This window comes from Xyrauchen texanus, chromosome 19 (assembly GCF_025860055.1).
Source record: "Xyrauchen texanus isolate HMW12.3.18 chromosome 19, RBS_HiC_50CHRs, whole genome shotgun sequence".
NCBI lineage: Eukaryota > Metazoa > Chordata > Actinopteri > Cypriniformes > Catostomidae > Xyrauchen > Xyrauchen texanus.
The window spans coordinates 7,973,105-7,993,512 of NC_068294.1; the positions used below are offsets into that span (position 1 = coordinate 7,973,105).

General features: G+C 38.0%; 1 protein-coding gene across 1 annotated transcript in view; it reads right to left on the bottom strand.

Moving 5' to 3' along the window:
* Positions 1–2,659: 2,659 nt before the first annotated feature.
* Positions 2,660–20,408, bottom strand: part of LOC127659468 (GDNF family receptor alpha-4-like) — a 37,909-nt gene continuing 20,160 nt past the window's right edge. Inside the window, exons 4-8 of the mRNA XM_052149311.1 lie at positions 19,669–20,017; positions 17,651–17,760; positions 16,976–17,110; positions 16,391–16,521; positions 2,660–9,117 (exon numbers count right to left, since the gene is read on the bottom strand). Coding sequence (XP_052005271.1) covers positions 8,905–9,117; positions 16,391–16,521; positions 16,976–17,110; positions 17,651–17,760; positions 19,669–20,017 — 938 coding nt within the window. The 3' untranslated portion in view covers positions 2,660–8,904. The remainder of the gene's footprint in view (positions 9,118–16,390; positions 16,522–16,975; positions 17,111–17,650; positions 17,761–19,668; positions 20,018–20,408) is intronic.

Here is a 20,408-nt window from a genome sequence, read left to right on the forward strand (position 1 = left end):
TCTATACAATGCAAGAGAATGGCTGCCAGAACTTTGAAGCTCCAATAAGCATATAAAGGCAGCATAAAAGCAATCCATACAACAAAATCTATGTCTTCAGAAGCGATATGATAGGTGTGGGTGAGAAACAGATCAATATATTTACGTCCTTTTTTTACTAAAAATACTTCTCCCTGCCCAGTAGATGGTGAAACGGACAAAGAATGCAAATCGCCAAAAGCAAAAGAAAAGTGTGAAAGTGGAGATTTATAGTAAAAAAAAGGACTTAAATATTGATCTGTTTCTCACCCACACCTATCATATCTCTTCTGAAATCATGGATTAAACCATTGGAGTCATATGGATTAATTTTATGCTGCCTTTATGTGATTTTTGGAGCTTCAAAGTTTTGGTCACCATTTACTTACATTGTATGGACCCGAGATATTCTTCTAAAAATCTTCGTTAACAGAAAAGTCAAACACATCTGGGATGGCATGAGGGTGAGTAAATGGTGAGAGAATTTTCATTTTTGGGTGAACTAACCCCTTAAATTATCACATTTATTTTGAGACAAAAAATTTATCATTTTCAGTTTTGTTAAAGGTGAATAAATCAAACTTCAATAACTTCAATAAGAGATTTTTTTTTCCCCATTAAAAATGTTCCAAGTGGGCTCACATTGTCTTTATTCCATTAATAGAATCCTCCACCAAACGCGACTGAAATGAACAGGAAATAGTGCACCCTTTTCTGAAGTGGTAATTTTGCATTAGCATTATATTCATTTGTTACTCAAAAAATCTTGTTGCCCCAGAAGTATTTGCATAGGGTCATTATATCACTATGACCCTGTGGCATAAAAGGGCCCCTCGCCTCCTTTTTTTATAAATTGAATTGAATTTTTTTTTAAAACCTTCCGTTATTATTTCCTTTCACATAAATTATGTTGCTCCATCAATATTCAATAAAAGGTGGTTTATTTTTTCAGTCTTAATACACCTTGCAACCAGAAAAATATTTTTTTCCATAAGGCGTGCATTTAGCCCCATTGTACCCTAATATATTCTGAAGAATGGGTTTAAACATGATGACAACAAGATGTGTTAAACAGAGTTTAAGTAGTACACTTTTGAATGCATAAATTACACAAAATATTAAATAAATGAACATGCAAGCAGCAGGAAGAAGTGTACAGCTTTGTGGACCTTCCAATACTCTGCTGAGCTTTCTGTGTGGGCCTGCACAAGATCAGAATAAAGGCAGTGTTCAGTGTTAATAGTTTCATTAAAATTAACTCAAGAAAAGACAAAACAAATCAATAAAGTCGTTATTAAAAGTGAAAACAGAGTTATGACAAAAAAGGCATAACTGCACTCCATTAAAGAGGATTAAATACAGACACTATTTTGGGCATCTTCATTAGAAATACATTAGCAGTGGTGATTATGTTCATGCAATTGATGGTGCATTGTGGGATGAAAAACAGTGGCATACAGTCCAGTGCGCTCCAATGCAGAGCCAGAGGAGAGAGAGAGAGAGAGTCAACATCAGAACCGCTGAAATGAGTTTCAGTGCGAGTGCCTGCAGCCGCCAAATAAATCAGTGTTCGCATACTATAATAATAAAGCTATGAGCCTACAGGGTAAACTACTCTCTCTCTCTGTCTCTCTCTCTTTCCTGTGTTTCGCCGTCATGCAATCCCCCCTCTCTCGCTCCATCAAGCTACCAGCTCTCTCACTAGGGTGCTTTTTTCTCTAACCCATACTCTTGCTCTCCTCCACTTTCTCCATCACTTTATCCCTTATTGTGTGTTTATCTCTTTGCCATTCTTATGCTCCCTGCAATCTGGCACTCTGCGGAGACTATTTGCGGTGGCAGGTTTCTCCTGTGTACACACGGGCACAGATGGATGTGGAGGAAACGGCAGATTTATATTAAGAAAATCTGTGTATGTGCCAAAACGTGGTTGTAATGCCGCACACACAAATAAACATAAACTGCGAAAATTGCTACGGCTAATTTAGTGTGGGCCCTGTCTCTATTGCTCTGTTCCAAAACCTAGAGAGCTGTCTTGTTGTCTAATGCCTACATAGACAGCTGTCTTCTAAGGCAGCTTCCTAAATGAAATGAAATGTCTGATTTGTATAGAGCTTGATAGACAGCAACTTTGCAGCAACTATTTAAATATTGCTCAATACAAAATTGATTCCAACAGAGCGCAACGGAATGGTTCCAGAAATAAAATCCCATACATTTTGTTCTATAGGCGACTTATTTTTTAACAATAACTTATAAAACTTCAAAGCCAGACTTGCCGTGTGCTCTTCAGAAGCTTTCGGTCTGCGTTATTTCAACATATTTAAAAAAATAAATAATTTCAAAGTTTGTAATGTAGTGATTCACCTCAAAGCTGGTTGGTTGGTTTGGTTCATGGCTTACAAATGTTTTTATGAAGGATTTTATGAAATCCCAATGGAGAAAAAAAGTGGGCAGGCACTGTTGCACTCTATAGAGTTTGACATTAGCATGCTAAGCTAAAAACACAAATCTCCAATAAGCATGCTAGCTGACATAAAATAATTTTGGAAAGTTGACATGGCCTGTGGTGTGAGATAATATACTTCAAATTAGGGCAGGGTGATAAAACATTATCAATATGTATCGGGGGCATATTTTCTATATCGATGATGAACTTTTTAGTCATTTTCTGTATTTAGCCTGTGTTCTACACCTAGACAATCGGATTAGGTACGTGTTGCTAAAAACGCAAGCAGATAACAAGCTTTAACTGAATCCCAGTCATGACATAAGCCTGTTAGGAAGTATTAGCAGGCATGGAAACTGGCAATGAGGCTTGGTAGCCACTAGCTAGCAGCTAGCTATCTGGCTAATTTAACATCGATGTGTACCGAACAAGACAACACTGACAATGCAGTACAATCAACTGAACACAACAACAACTCTGACATCATTGCTGTTTATTTATGTACTATTTAGTTGAATGATTTTTCATGATTCATACAGTAGTGCTGTCAATAGCATGAAAGTGTTTCTTCTTGTGATGTTTTTGGTGGTTGGCAATCCAGCTTTTGTTGAATTACCACCACATACTGAACTGTAGTGTGGAGCGTCACAAGAAAGTCTTTCAGAGGAGTCAAACATCAACTGAAGATGATGAAATTGGCGAAATTTCATCATAAAGAGGTCACACACCTTATTTATGTAGGATAAATCCTAAACTGAGTGTACTTTAAAGGTAGCGTACCTTATGGATTTTACTCGTTATGTTTAATTAATTTGTAATTAAGGTCTGTCAAACATGTGGAAAGCAGTTCCATTACCATTAACTAAATAGTTATGCATCTTTAGCGTGTGGTAATTCAGCGCATCTTATTCACTAACAACCCGCAATCTAGTTTAAGCAGGTGCAGTCAGCTCTGAATTTGTGCTGTGTCATGAGTATGTAAATTAATTAATTGTCATTCCTTTCCGTGCCAACACGCCTTCTTTCTATGTAAATTAGGCTCATTATAGATTGAGCTTCACTAACAAAAATTGCCTGGTTTAATTTACATCGCACTATTACCGCCAGGTGAAAGCATGCGTTAAAATTAATTTTATTTAAAAGAGTTTGTGTACATTTTCTTTTGAGTATATTAGTAGAAATGTATTAAATAAAGATCAAATAATGGAGAAGAGCATTATAACCTGAGTCAGGTGCACTTTCGGCATGTTTGAGAGATGATTCAGGTGATACTGTACAGTCCTGGCAGTGTGTGTCAGATTATGGTGGTCTGCTGCATTCAGAATTGGCCTGCAAGATCTGAATTTCCAGTGCAACAATTTTGTGGGTGTGTGCGCTGTTGCCTGATCTGCATAATTCCTTTAGTGAATTAGGTGCTAAAGCAGCGCAGACAGCGCATGAAAATAACTGCCGCTTTTACCAGACGCAATTCATTCTTAGTGAATTCCCCCCTTTTTCTCTTACTCTCCAAACATTCCTGCAGTGTGTATTTATTTAATGTGCGGCTTATATTATTCAGAACATTTTTAATGTGAATTACTGACATCCATGCCTTGCCTTTCCTCCTCCGTTGTCACTCATTCTCTGCCTCCCTCTGTTATGGCTGGGCGAACGACACTGGTCCCCGATAACAATTAAAAAATAACAACAGCCATCATAAAGGCTGCCCGCTATTTTGACAGGCGCATCAGTCCAGTGGCGAGCGCGTTTCTTCTCTTAATTAACCCTACTGATTGAACGGGCATGCTGCATGCCTCGCTGACCTTGCCACGGAGGAGAAGATGTTGAAAAGCATGACGTCTGTTCAACCAGAGCGTTCCCCTCTACGTTCTTCAGCATAATAGATCAGTTCACAAACTGATTAAAGTCGTGTCAGTGTAATCTAAGGTGCTTCATGTGAATGCAAGATGAGATATGAGCACTTTAGCTAAGATTTATTTTCATCTGGAGAGGAGGAGGAGGGAGGCGAATATCTCACCTAGTCCACATAATTCATATTTCCATGTGTCTTTACGTCTGGTATGGTCTATATCAAACTAAACTCTTATAACGGCGTCCGTACGAACGTATACGACACGTGAACTTCAACTGCTTTGTGATATATTTAGTACAGTCAGCTGCGGTTGCATACGTATACAACACGCTCAAAACCAACAGTCTCATCACAACTTGTAATAATTTGTAAGAGATGGTGAAATCTGAAGATATCGTATGACTTGGTACATAAGAAAAGGTATGACTTTTATTCACATAGAGACCAATCAATCAGCAAACAGAATAACTAACTGATACAATACAGGTATCAAATTTGAGCTAGCCTCCAATCCAACACTTTATTTTAAGGAAGGAAACTTCTGTGAACCAATGACTTTGGTTACTTATTCCATATGTATGCAATACAAATGACTGATGTACAGGTATGTCAATAACCTGTAATACCTTTCTCCGTCCCATTCCAAACCACAATTTCTTTCATCCACTGCACACAAAAGTTTGTTTACTATTTAAAAAATGGTTAGGTTTACTGTTTGGATAGGGGTTAAGCCCTGTACACACATGGAGCCACCTTATCGCTTTATGTCTCCAGTCCCTGTACTGTGAAGTCGCTAGTGGGCGTTCTTACTGCTTTTGCGCTAACATTGTAGCCTGCTCGTCTGGTGGCCATTTCTCTTAAAAATCTGAAATGGAATGCCTCAAAAACGAGAAATATTGCCAGTAAAATTAAGATATCATTCTAATTTGTAAAGGAATCCGTTTTCTTGCTGCCAAAAATGAACATTATGCAGTGGAGAGTGTTTTAATATGAACTGCAGCAGTGCTCATTGCATCACATCATTAACAAGATGAACAATCTATCAGTGTAGGAATCAAACTCACTCAGACTGCTGATAATTTCTTTTCCAGGCAACATTTTTTAATAATATATCCATAAATGTTGCTGCAGACGAACCATATAACAGTGAAATCGCTAGACTATTTTGCAGAGATGGGCCACTTCTATTAAAATGAATGAGAGAAACTGAACACCAAACGTTCAATGGATGTAGATAGGAAGTCCCGCCTTACAAGTAATAGAGCCAATCACCATTTAGATACAGACATCGGCTGTCAATCAATTCAAGAAGGTGTATGAGCATTAGCTGTAAACTGAGCTAAAGAAGCACAATGTATCAGATTTTCAGATTATCAGATTTTACTGCTGATTTGAAATGTGTTCTTTGGTCATAATCTTGATCAACCGTTTTTGACAATTTGGTCTTTCCCCATTTAAGTAGATAGGAGCTGGACTTGTATGCCGCTTGTTTACATAGAAAAATAGCTGCCTGATTGGTTTATTGGTTGTCGCTCCCAAATGTTGTTCCTCATTTGCATACATTTTTACTTTTATTAACTTTTATTAACTTTCTTAAGTAACTAGTCACGCCCACATCTAGTCGCCAGAGGTCACTGTCAATTGTATCGGGCTTTAGACTTTATGGTTAAATTTAAGGTTTAATTTTTGAGTTCTTAATAATATTTTTTGTTGTTTCTTTTACTTTTCTCAATGGAAGTAAAAGTTGAACGTTTTTGTACAAGCCAACTCCATTTCCTACATATGATTTCTTACAATTTCGCCATCTCGTACTAATTATGAGTTGTCATTAGACAAAATATGTTGGTTTGGAAATATGTTTTAAAAGTTGGGCTATTAATAACTGACATGGCATCTTAAACAATTTCTGTTATATTTATATGAATATAATTATATAATTTCAGACATTTTCAGTGGCATTGCTTTAATTGAACCTCCTGAGACCCGAGTGTGACTGCTGTGTGCATTTTCTATATAATTTTACTAAAAATTGATGTCCACAAATGTAACATTTTTCAGATTTTTTTTATCAAATAGTTTATTATGTTTCCAGGAGTGTTGGTTATTGATGTTTTTGAGATGTTACAGACATTACATCAGAAATTAGCATAATTAATTCTGATTCAAAGTAATGGCCAGCATCATCCAATCACTGCAAACCATGTTCAAATAAAATTACACATTATACATTTTTAATCTATGTACTGATTATCATTGTCCCATGTCTGCCAACCATGTTGAGTGATTCAGACATCATCTACAGCCTGAAACTGAACTTTTGACCGGATTTTAGGAGTGAATGCACTTGCTCCCTTGCTCCCTATTTAGTGAATGACTTAACCTCCAGTGTGTCTGCACTGGTCTCAGAGCAGTTCGAAATGCATCTTATTTTCATCCTAACTCTGTATAAAGCCTCTGAAAGCAACATTTTTCAGGTTTTGTATGAACCCATTGATTCTCAATGTGAAAATGCACTATAAATGTATGATTTCTAAGAAAAAAATGATCTAAAGTACACATTAGTGTACATTGTGTTTAGCAGCATGACGCTTTGCGATAAATTGCTAAAATTACAAATAAAAAACATATCAGATGAAACTAGAGACTCTAATCTTTTGACTCAAACAGTTTTCACTGTAAAAAGTTTATTAGGTTTCTCACCAGACATAGTTTTATTGCCGTTTCTCCAAAAGACAAACCCTGCTGTGGTCGACGCCATGTTGTTTGGTCTCATGACTCGATGCGTCAAAAGATGAACCCTTTACTGACATCACAGATTCTCCTGAACTGAGATCAGCCATTTAAATTCATTTAAATTATGCATTTGCGTATAGCGATGATGTGTATGCGAGATTGCACAAGGATATACATGTTAACATTTTCATTGGCAATGCTTTAATTTAATATGCTAACAGCTACATGTGTTGTGCTAAGAAGTGCATGGAAATCCTCTCGTAAAAGTTGCGTCTTTAAATGAATTGTCTTTAAAGCACAGTGGCATATATAGACGGGTTGCTTAAAACACCTGCCTTATGCTTCTAATCTGCTGCGTTTCAGTTACGAAATATACCACCTTTTAAGTGGACTCGGTGTGGTTTGGTGGTGCACAGCAAAGTTTGGAAAAAGCTTTCACACCAAACAAACCAAACTCTGACATCAAACATCAGGTCCGCACCATGGCTCTAGTTTGAAAGTGCCCTAAGAAAAACCCTTCTGGAGGGAAGCAGAGATTCTGTCTTTTACTTCCATGGACATACACGAGAACGAATGGAGAGAGGATGGGACAAGAAGAAACGAGACTGAGAAAAAAGCATCAGTGTCAGCAAAGGATTTATAAGAGTAAAAGCACGTGATTCCAGACTGCATGTTTCTTTTTTCTGGAGGGTTTGAGTCTCTCTCTGTCTCTCTTGTTTTTTTCCCCCCCAAGATCTATTTCTATTTCTTTCCCATCACAAGTAATTCTTTGCCGTGAACACACAACAAGATAAACAATTTGTGTTGTAAGCCATTATCTCTGTGAAAGTAAAACAACAGGCACCGAGAGAAGGTACAAGGGCGACAGGCGGCTGGAAAATGACTTCCTGTTCTTTCCCCTCGAGTTCTAAACCCAGACCGGACTCCGACACCTGCTGTTCGACAATATATTTATTTATTTTGCTTGTTTATTTCTTTGTTTTGACTTTATTACTTATGTTTTTTTCTGTTCACGGTTCTATTTATGCCCCTGGTTAGAGTGCACAGTCTGCGCTGAGTCGAAAATGAAACACATCACAGATAGAGCAATAAATGAAAACGCTTGCATCTGCGCGATCAGCTCTGCAGCAGGGCAGAGGCGCGCGCGTGTGTGTGTGCATGTGTGATTAGGTGTGTGACCTGGCTTGTGATACATAGAGGTGTGAAAAATGAAAGATTCAGGAATTGTGCTCGACAAGTATTTTCTCCGATGTCAACGAGCAGCGATGTCAAGCAAATCAAACTTACACGAACACACACACATACACATATATTTTGTCTCATTTCATACAAGTTCAGCAACAATAAACACAGCGGGGTTCTGAATGCAGGCTTCAGTGCAGAACACGTTTGGCCATTTAGGGAAAGTCATGTAGCGAGTCTTAAACAGCAATGTTGCCTAGTTTAACCCACTTTTTCATTTCATATCTGAAGCACACTGACATTATACAATAGATACAAAGTACGATCAAATCACTCGATTAGCATCGGCTGTAATCAACGCCAGTTAGTCCGAGGAGTTGTGACTTGTGATTCAAATGATTCAGGTGGGGGATCAGATTCCGAAAGTAATTCCCTAATGAGCAAGCAGCTATATCTATAGCAGACCCTCTTCCCTAGAAGGAGAAACAGAATGAATGAAAAGGAAAGAGGGATAGAACAGTTTTCCTCTTGTTTTGCTCTCTTCCACCCTCCAATAAGTTGTTCTTGTCATCCATCTATAAGAGGTCTTAGAGTCTGGATGTATGTACATTAGTACAGTGTGTTTGTGTGTTTATGTGTGTGTAAGAGTGTGTGTGTGTGAGCGGGGTGTCTACCCCCAGCCGAGGGCAATCAGCAGCACAACTGAGAGCAGGAAGAGAGGGGTGGAGAGGGTTGAGGCTGGGCTGTGGACCCGGTCAGCCTCGGAGCCCAGGTTAGTAACTGTCGCCTTCTCTGAGAACGGAGGGATCACGTTGAAGCCTCCTGCGGTTTCGTCTTCTTCCTCCTCCTCTTCTTCTTCTTCCTCTTCTTCACTTTCTACCACCTTTAGGAAAGAAAGCAATCGAGAGAGTGTTAGAGAAAGTTGTATGACTCAGTTTTTTAATGTCTCAGTTATTTCTCTTAGACTGTGATTCAATTAAATGGAGATAAATGACATCTTGGCTTAATGGTGAATGATGTCATTTTTTTCAATGTTTAAATACTTTCTCCTTTCCAAGTTTAACCCTCAGAGACCTAGCGCTGCAGAATTGCAACATTTGTTTGAAGCAATGAAATAATGTTTTATTTTTATTAAATATGGCTAAAAATGACACATAACAATAGCTGACATCTGAACAGTATCAGAAAAATTATTACATCCCCCATACATATGAACGTTGGTAAATTTGATACAGCTGATGTAAGCGTAGCAAAAATGCATCTTGTGAATTAGTGCTTAAAATGTTTCTATATTCACACAATACAGCCTATTCAGCAAATTATAGATAAACTACTCCAAACAATTTTCAGCTGTTTTCTGTGCTGTTCTTTCATATTAAATAAATAATATTTGTTTTATAGTAGCCTATTCATATTACATTAAATATTCTACATAGAGAGGGGTTTTTTTCATTACACTAGCAAATATATCATCAAAGACAAAAGTCCTTATTAGTTTTAAATAGTTATATTTCTTAAATGTTAATAAACTTGTAATACTGCTTGTAATACATTATTTTTTCACTTTTTTCAATTGAATTATGGTTCTTTGATTAAAAAAATTATAATTATGTCTAACATTATTGCTCCAAATTTGACTTTTTCCTCATAATTGTGAGTTATAAACTTGTAAACAAATGAACTTGTGACTTGTTGTGAGTTTAAATCTTTGTTTCTCACACTTGCGACTATTTAACTATGAAAAATAAAGTCATAACTGTGAGATTAAAAGTCAGTATTAAAATTTGTTGTCAATTTAAATCTTCCATTTTACTGTCTAAAACAGTAGTGACATTTTACAAACCTAATTGGCCATCATGACATTTTCAAAAAAAGTTTTAAAAACATTTAACATTTAAAAACACTTTCAAGAAGGAATATATATTGACAGCCCTAATATATATATATATACAGTTGATGTCAGAAGTTTACATACATCATAGCCAAATACATTTAAACTCAGTTTTTCAAAATTCCTGACATTTAATCGTAGAAAAGTTAGGATCCCTTCAGTTAGGTTCACTACTTTATTTTAAGAATGTGAAATGTCAGAATAGTAGTAGAGAATTATATATTTAAGCTTTTATTTCTTTCATCACATTCACAGTGGGTCAGAAGTTTACATACACTTTGTCAGTATTTGGTAGCATTGCCTTTATTTAACATGGATCAAACATTTTGGGTAGCCTTCCACAAGCTTCTCACAATAAGTTGTTGGAATTTTGGCCCATTCTGTAACTGAGTCAGGTTTGTAGGCCTCCTTGCTCGTGCATGCTTTTTCAGTTCTGCCCACAAATGTTCTATCAGATTGAGGTCAGGACTTTGTGATGGCCACTCAAATACCTTGACTTTGTTGTCCTTAAGCCATTTTGCAACAACTTTGGAGGTATACTTGTGGTCATTGTCCATTTGGAAGACCCATTTGTGATGAGCTTTAATTTCTGGGCTGATATCTTGAGATATTGCTTCAATATATCCACATAATTTTCCTTCCACATGATGCATCTATTTTGTAAAGTGCACCAGTCCCTCCTGCAGCAAAGCACCCCCACAACATGATGCTGCCACCCCCATTCTTCACGGTTGGGATGGTGTTCTTCGGCTTTGTCCTCTAAACATAATGATGTCATTGTGGCCAAATAGTTAACTTTTTGTTTCATCAGACCAGAGTACATTTCTGAAAGTAAGATCTTTGTCCCCATGTGCACTTGCAAACTGTAGTCCCTGGCTTTTTTATGGCAGTTTTGGAGCAGTGGCTTCTTCCTTGCTGAGCAGCCTTTCAGGTTATGTTGATATAGGACTTGTTTTACTGTGGATATAGATACTTGTCTACCTGTTTCCTCCAGAATTTCACAAGGTCCTTTGCTGTTGTTCTGGAATTGATTTCCTCTTTTCTCACGAAACTATATTCATCTCTACAAGACAGAATGCATCACTTTCATGGCGGCGTGGCCCCATGGTGTTTATACTTGCGTACTATGTTTGTATAGATGAACATGGTACCTTCAGGCATTTGGAAATTGCTCCAAAGGATGAACCAGACTTATGGAGGTCCACAAATATTTATTATTTCTGCTGATTTCTTTAGATTTTCCCATGATGTTAAGCAAAGAGACACTGAGTTTTAAAGTAGGCATTAAAATACATCCACAGATACACCTCCAATTCAGTACACCTCCAATCAGAAGTTAATTGGCTGATTGTCTCAAGGCTTGACAGCATAGTTAACTTAGTGTTTGTAAACTTCTGACCCACTGGAATTGTGAAATATGCAATTAAAAGTGAAACAGGTCCTGGGTAGCTTAGCGAGTTATGACGCTGACTACCACCCCTGGAGTCGCGAGTTTTAATCCAGACCGTGTTGAGTGATTCCAATCAGGCCTCCTAAGCAACCAAATTGGCCCAATAGTGGTGTGTGGTAAGTTTTGCGTAGATCACGGAGAGTAGTATGAGCCTCCACATGTTGTGAGTCTCCGCAGTGTCATGTCCAGCAAGCAATGTGAGAAGATGTGCAGACTGATTGTCTCGAAGCGGAGGCAACTGAGACTTGTCCTCCACCACCTGAATTTAGGTGAGTAACCACGCCACCACGTGGACCTAGTAAGTAGTGGGAATTGGGCATTCCAAATTAGGAGAAAAGTAGATAAAATAAAATAAAAACGTTTTTTAAATCTTGTTGTATACCTTTTACTGTTATTGTATACTATCAAAAATGACCTTAAGAGAAACATCTGAGACAAAGTTGATAGTTGAATGAATCATAACTGAGATCTCCTGAGTCTCCTGAGCTATGAAGTCTCCTGAGCTATGAAAGAGCAACACAACTTTCCTCTGGGAAGTTGGAACGGTAGGATTTTGAGCATTTGTCAGTGGGAGCGACGGAGAGATTGAGAGGGAGAGGGATTAGGAATAAACGATTATAAGAGAAAGAGAAAAAGAGAGTGTGTGAGAGAGACAGACAGATGGGTACAAATACATTAATATTAATGAAGTTTGACTGATGCACTGCTGCTTGCAAACACCTTTAGCTAATCCTTTCAGAGAGAGAGAGAGAGAGAGAGAGAGAGAGAAAGACTGAGAAGCACAACAAGAGAGACAGATCAGGAGAGACAGGGGCATTTGGAGAGGAGAGATTTGTAGGAGAACACAAGTGAGTGAGAGAGTGTAGGAAATAAATAAATGACAGCAGAAACTGAATTGAATCCTTTTTGTCTGCAGGCCCAGATTATCTCTAAACTGAATGATGTGGTGTGCTGTGAGAACAGAGGATGTGAACGCCGTCCAAACGAGAAAACACACAAACACACAGATCAGAGAATTTCTATTTTATTATTAAGTCAGGACGCCTATGGACACAGCTGGATTATTTGGTTCTATTTTATGTGGGTAGCAAATATACAATCCATTTTGCATTAGATAGTCAAGTAAGCATTGGTATCATGGATGCCGTCACTCCCTGAAGCCTTTAAGGCTGACTGGCTATCTAGAAATGACACTGGTGGGATATTATGCTAATGCTATTAACTTGGCTAGAGGGTCAAGGTTTGGCTGGTTAGCTTTGGCAGTTAGCCTATAATGGTGGATGTGTCTCCATAGATGGCAACTCAAATGTATGATTATTTTTTTATTTGTATTTTTTTTGCAAGCAACATATAAACAAATAACATAAATTGCAAATAGTTCATAAGATTATAATAGATGTTTCACCAGTGATACTTTTTGTAGCTTTTAGGAAGCCCTAAGTATACATTATACTGATAAAAAGCATAATTCTCCATTGACGGCCATTGAAGTAGCCATGTATTATGATCAAATAAATATTTTATAATTATAATTATTGATCGACTAATATGGGTTTCTTAATGGCCAATGCTGATATGTAGAGAGCAAGGTGGCTGATAGGAAGATATAATGCCAATATACAGTACAGTATATACAGGGTATATATATATATATATATATATATATATATATATATATATATACATATATGTAAAGGGATTAATGGAAAGGAGGAGGCGAGAACCGGCTTGACGATATAAATAATATTTTAATTATTAACTTAAACAAAAATACAAACACACAATGGTGTCGGACAGCTGTCTGTAAATCTCTCTCTCTCACGCACTCCAGTCGGCCTTTATCCCTCTCTGAGGCTTGATTAGCCTGATTAGGGGCCAGGTGTGCAGAATCACAACAAATACTATATATACCATATACACCGATCAGCCACGACATTAAAACCACATGCCTAATATTGTGTAGGTCCCCCTCGTGCCGCCAAAACTGCACCAACCTGCATCTCAGAATAGCACTCTGAGATTATATTCGTCTCACCACAACTGTACAGAGCGGTTATCTGAGTTACTCCCAGAAGATCAGTACTTTGTCAGTTCAAATCGGTCTGGCCATTCTCTGTTGACCTCTCTCATCACCAAGGCATTTCCATCCACAGATTTGCCCCTCACTGGATGTTTTTTGTTTTTGGCCCCATTCTAAGTAAATTCTAGAGAATGCTTTGTGTGAAAATCCCAGGAGATCAGCAGTTACAGAAATACTCAAACCAGTATGTCTGGCACCAACAATCCATGCGATTATCTAATCAGCCAAACATGTGTTAGCAGTGCATAAAATCATGTACATATGGGTCAGGATTTAATGTTCACATCAACCATCAGAATGGGGAAAAATGTGATATCGGTGATTTGGACTGTGGCATGATTGTTGGTGCCAGATGGGCTGGTTTGAGTATTTCTTTAACTGCTTATCTCCTGGGATTTTAAAGATCTCTAATGGTGTCCTGTGGTTTCTGACGCCAAGACATAAGCAGCAGATCCTTTAAGTCCTGTAAGTTACAAGGTCCTGCCAGTAGGGGGCGTATGCATAAAAAATGTGAATAACCAAAAACGAAGAATGTGAAAGTTAAGGTGGAGCACAGAGGAGAATTTATAGTAAAAATGACAAATATATATCTGTTTCACACCCACACCTATCAAATCACTTCTGAAGTCATATTGTTTACTTTTATGCTGACCTATGTAATTTTTGGAACTTCAACATTTTAGCACCCATTTACTTGGATTCTAATGACATACATATTGAAATATTCTTCTAAAAATCTTAATTTGTGGTCTGCTGAAGAAAGAAAGTCATAACCATCCAGGATGGCATAAGGGTGAGTAAATTTGTAATTCCGTTTTGCTAAAATTTTGCCATGGTCACGTAACGTTCATGAGACCAGGCTGCCACAGGATTGACGACAAATGAAAGAACTAATTCGGTGAAGCTGCCTACTAAGACTTATTGAGTCAGTTAAACTTTGCCGGTCGGCCATAATGAAAGGAAAATAAAGCTGACACCCTCATTACAAAGCACAATATAATCTGACTAAAGGGAAGAGCCAATCGATAGAGATTTAATTCCTCACCATGATTGTGTTCTTCGGGGCCTGGGAGTTCTGTGATTATTTCTGAATGAATTGAATGTGGCAGTTCAAGCTGTTGGATTCCGATCCTACAGTGATCTCTTTAGAAGTTTAGATACATGTGACATTTGTGTATTAAAAACATGACAACATGTAATCCAGGAAAATATTATTTTAAAGTATGACAAAGACCAGCTAGGTCATCAAAACAAGGCCATCCGTGTAGAAGTCAAAGGATAGACCTTTATGTCAAAGGGTCATGACCTTTAAGCCCATTGATTTGATGGAAGAGATGGTTCTTTTTAAAAGGCGGTAAAGAGACATTGCATTAACAAAAACTAAAACTCTTATTCATCACATAGATGAGATGCTATGAGAGATCAGTGTTCACTCCCTTTTTCTAAAATGTGTCCAACCAGGGGTCATCACTATAATGTCAATGGGTGACAGACATTTTGGTTAAAATGCCATTTTTAGCATTGAAACATACAAAATTGATATTTTCAGTGATATTACCAGAACGGAAGTGTGAATTTGGGGTCGATATTGCAATTTCTTTGAAGGTATCCCTTGTGGTAAATGGTAAAAGTCCATATACTTATGTGAGGTAATTTGGTCATGTTCAACTTTCCCTTGGCTAACAAAACTAGACGTGAGGTTAACTTTCCACCATTCTTGCCTACTTAGTTTTTTTAGCAAGCTGCTCCTGTTCAGCAGAAAACATGCCATCTGTTTTTCCCGATTGACCCATTTCCTCTCACAAAAACAATAAAACTATTTTATCACCTAATGGATTAAAAGTGCATTTCACTAACATTTTGGCTGAAATTTCACAGATAGCTAGCTAGAGAAACTATCTGGAAATAAATGTCTCGTTTGATTAAAGCTCGGGATCTGAACCCTGAGAACTCACGCAATATAGTGCAACCTTAAAATTCTCTTATAGATATAGATAGACATACAATGATGCTAATTAGTCAGAAATAACTTTACCAAGCATTATCATTTTTAATTATACTTTTCCTATACATAGTTTTGCCATGAACATATGCTAATCATGCCACGGACACATTTGTCCGTGTACATACATGTTGATGACCCCTGCGTCTAACCCAAAATCAATGCAGTAAATTAGCGAGGAAGATTAGACACATCCCACCACACACACACAGAAAACCAAACGAAATGCACTGGGAGGAATTCTGAACAAGGGTTTTTGTGCTTACTGTAGCGACTGCAGGGGCGATGGCGTGTGACCGTGTGTTTCCGCAGTGACATGATCAGCTGCGCATTAAGAGGTTCAGGTCTCTTCCTGAGATCCATCAGTATGCTAAAAGTGGCAGGACTGCGGGTTTGTTCGGCCCGTCAGCTCTTGGTGCAGTCAGATGAGCCGGTTGATATGTTTTACGTAGTTGATGTAGCAAAGGGAAAAAATTTGCCACAAGGCCGAACCACAACAAGAATTTAAATCCTGTTTGTTTCAAGCACTGAATTTACAATCAGGTTAGTGCTGGTTTGGTGCTGGTCTAGGTAGTGGACCAACACAGCCATGTTGTTTGCCATCAAAACATGGTGGTGCTAATTGACTAGCATGTCTTTCTGATGAAGCTAGTTGCCCAAGGAAATCTAAAGTGTAATGCAAATTAAGACTATTTTTTTGGTAGTATTTTTATGAAATGTGTTTAGGACTCACTGTGTTGGGTTCAGGCAGCAGGTTTATGTTCAGCTCATAACGCTGGACCTGGGGGGAGGGGCGAGGAGGAGGAAAGGGCGTGCTCTCGACTGGACGAGGGGTGGAGCTTCCCAGGCTATCAATTGCATTACCTGTCAGGTAAAGAGACGGGGTACATTTTAGATTGCAGTACTGTACGTTTTTACTTCCAAAGCAGAGGAAAAGACAGGATTATGATCTAGAACATAAAAGGTGGAATCTAACAAAAATGTCCTGGTAACATTTCACCCCAAATTGGGAGGGAAATGTGTACAATTGTCATCAAAATAAAGGCACAATAGTCCTAAATATAAGCATAATTGCCTTTGAACAAAATATAATTTATTATTTTTGTGGTCATGGGGTGCATTTACACAAAATACATGCAAATCACCTTGTTTGCAGCGATGATATTTCAATTTCATGACAAATTTCCATCAAATGTAATTTTGGTTGAAGGCAAGTGGTTGAAAAATATTTTAATACCAGGAACATGCATTAAGAAAGTAAACATGTTGATCTCCTGTTGACTTTATGCTAATCTGTAAATTATATTCTCGTACTCACGCAGGCAGGTGTTGCTGTTGAACATGTGCAGGATACGCAGGCAGTCCTGCCACTGGTTCCCGCTGCCTTCACAATTACACCATTGCGACACCTCTGTACTGCTGTTACTCACATAGTTTGGAGTCATGATGGTGCCTGCAAAGGGAGGGATGGAGAAAGAAAGATAGGATGAGAGAGAGCCCAACGAAAAGATGTCATGCCAGTTAGCCTGAACACCCATTTGGGAGAAACTTTAACCAGTGTGGTCTTTCCACTCACCTCCAGTTTAATTATATTATCTCAGCTTTGTCCTGCAAATTTAATTCAACTGTCTGATGTCACACTGTCTTAAAGGAATAGTTCACCCAAAACATTCTCTCATTATTTACTCATCATCGTGGTTACAACACCCTATGCTGTCATTTTACAATGGAACTCAGAAGGACATGAGGTGAGTAAATGATGACAGAATCTTCATTTTTGGGAAAACAATTTATTTTAAGTGAAACACAAAATGAAGTTGATCCCAAACCACTATGGTCAACCGCTTGACCATTTACTGTTTTAGTGCACTCACTCCACCAGGATGCAGAAACTATTGTCATTAAAAATTTACTGTGATGAATCGATTGGTGTTTTTTATACTCTTCATTAAGTTTCGGCCATTTTTCAAGGTCATCTGAGGTGGTTTCTCACCGATGAGTCCAGCGTAGGCCTTAAGACACACGGCTCCACTTTCCCGGAGACAGCCAGAGGGGGAGAGAGAAGACGGTTGACAGTTCTGCTGGAAATCAGCCAGTCTCGACCTGACACACCAAACAAATTTTAATATTGACACGGGCATGATTAGAACAGAATACGTACCTCATATTCTGACAGGGGAAATACATACAGAATGCAGGATCAGAATGTGAGATCTGATTTTCCTGATTTATAATTTGGTCTTTTATGGTGAGTTGCTCCAAGCCATGCACTTTTATACTTTGTGGTTTATACAGTTGTTGTTGTAATACACTACGTCAGGGTTATGAAACCGGAGGTTCACATGATTGTGATAGACACGCCAATGCTGAATTAAATAAAGAAGTTATAATGACATATTTTAATACAAATATATAAATTATACATTAATATATTTTCTATACACATTATATATTTTATTTGTTTATATTATGTAAATAAAGCAAACAATATTTGTACTTTAAAGCTATTTTTATATTGTTTAAATGCTTTACTTGTCTGTTGCCATCAAAAATGTATGTACATGATGTACTGTATTTCAATTATCTCAATAATAATATTTATTCTATTTTATATTCATTTTAATTATTATATTCTAAATTACCTTTATTTGGAGGCCTTTCCCAGTAAATATGTAATATTCTATGCAATTAATTGAGATAAATTAGATTACTTAATTGACAAAAAAAATTGATTGACAGCTCCAATCAATACAAATCACTTGCACTTTTCTTATAAAAATTCTTAAATAAGTTTTGAAGGTATTGTGAATAGTTATTGTAAGGTTACTTAAAATATAAGGGGGGATTTCAAGTAAAAGGTTGGGAACTCCTGCTCTACATACACATGTATGGAGGCCACAAAATGTATTTGAACAATTAAGCCCCCCAAAAACATTACCTTTAACCAGCTGCTGCAAAAGTCATTTTTAGTTCACACAGGCAACCTATCAAAGTAATGTTGCCTTCAAGTCGTTCAGAGAAGTTCCTATGTTAATTTTGAAGTTGTAAGTTCTATATGCAGGGACTTATTACCGATCGGGGCCAATGGGGCCATTGCCCAGGGGCCCTTGACTACCAGGGGGGCCATTGACTGCCCAGGTTTGGTGACCCCCCCCATTTTAAAACCCTTTTGAGCATGAACAAAAAACCCAAACAATTGGCCCCAGGGCCTTTGCAAGTCATAATCCATGACTATATGATGTTCATTCAAGTGATCATCAGAATTAAATAGAGGTTAGAACAATAAACACATGAAGCTTTATTAGAGCTTTTTAACATTGGCTCAACCACAGGGGTGCATTAATGCATGGGCTTACACGGACTGAAGCCCTGGGGCCAATAACTCCCAGGGGAGCCCTATTCACAGCATCCGTCACCCTATTCTCCCCCTTTGACATTCATGGGAGGAGTGCGCATTTAAAAGCGTTCAGCTGAAGATGCTGATATACATAATGCCAGACGGTGAGCAACAGTGAAAGCTGTCTGTTTAGTGCATGTTTATAGAATAAAAGTCTGCCACCGCAAACATTTTTGAATTCACACACACCCAACTTGGAAAGTCAGGCTTAAGGAAATCCTGAGTTTACAAATGGAAGGTACACAACCCATAAAGATCCCATACCAACATTTTTGCAAAATGATTTACGGGGAATTTACAGGGCTCGTTGTACATAACGAAGCACTTTACTGTTGAAATGAACACTAGAGGTGCCACAACAACAACTTTTATTCAATTTCACACAAATCACAAGTAAAACAGCAGATTATCAGCCATGTAGTATCATTTTGCAAAAATGTCGCCACAGTCATGTAATTTCCATGAGATCAAGTTATAATTATGATCATGTGGTGGATATTCAAGTGCGCTCATCGATCTGCAATTCAAAAGTATTGCTAAAGTGACTTTTAGTTTTGTATTGTTCTTTTAAAGTGTGAAACTGACATCAACACAGAAAGAAACACGTATCTCACCTGCACAGGTTGTCTTTGAGACAGTAGCTCTCCAGATGGAGGCAGTTGGGTTGTCCGTCTCGTTCTTCGTAGGAGCAGGAGGGGACGATGGTCTTCCTTCTCCTCTCCCCACATAGAGTGTCTGAGCAGGGACAAAACAAGACACCAAAGCTGTATTCCTCTGGAACGCGCTCCAGGAACCTCCGTAGAGCGCGGTGACATTTGTGCCTGTTACAGTGGTTTGTGCCCGGTATGATCTTAGTACAAGCCAACGCATACTCAGAACGCAAGGAACCGCACTTCTCATACAAGCCACAGTCCTGAGCTGCTTTGAGACACTGGTTCTGATCCGTCAGAGGAAGAGACGACACTGAGAACGAGAAAAAGAGAGAGTAAACCTTTTAAAGTTCCACAAAGAGCGTTTTATTCTTTAGAGCACATCCAGTTTGAACACTTCGTAAAGTCATCATTTTTCAAACAATTGTGGACCTGATTAACTGTAGTGCCATGTTTGATTCTTGACATGGATGAAAATGAGGCTGTGAGGGATAGACTTACCATCTTTTTAATGGGTTGTACTGTTGTTTAAGTTGGTGTGGATCATTCCGTGGACAAAACATTGAAAAAGCATCTTTCCACAAAAATATCAGTAGACAACAAACTCTATAAAACACAAGTTGTGGAAATTAGATGTGATCTTAGACCTTAATGTGGCTTTATACAGTGAATGTCATTGAAGAGACTGTATGTCTATCCCTCAC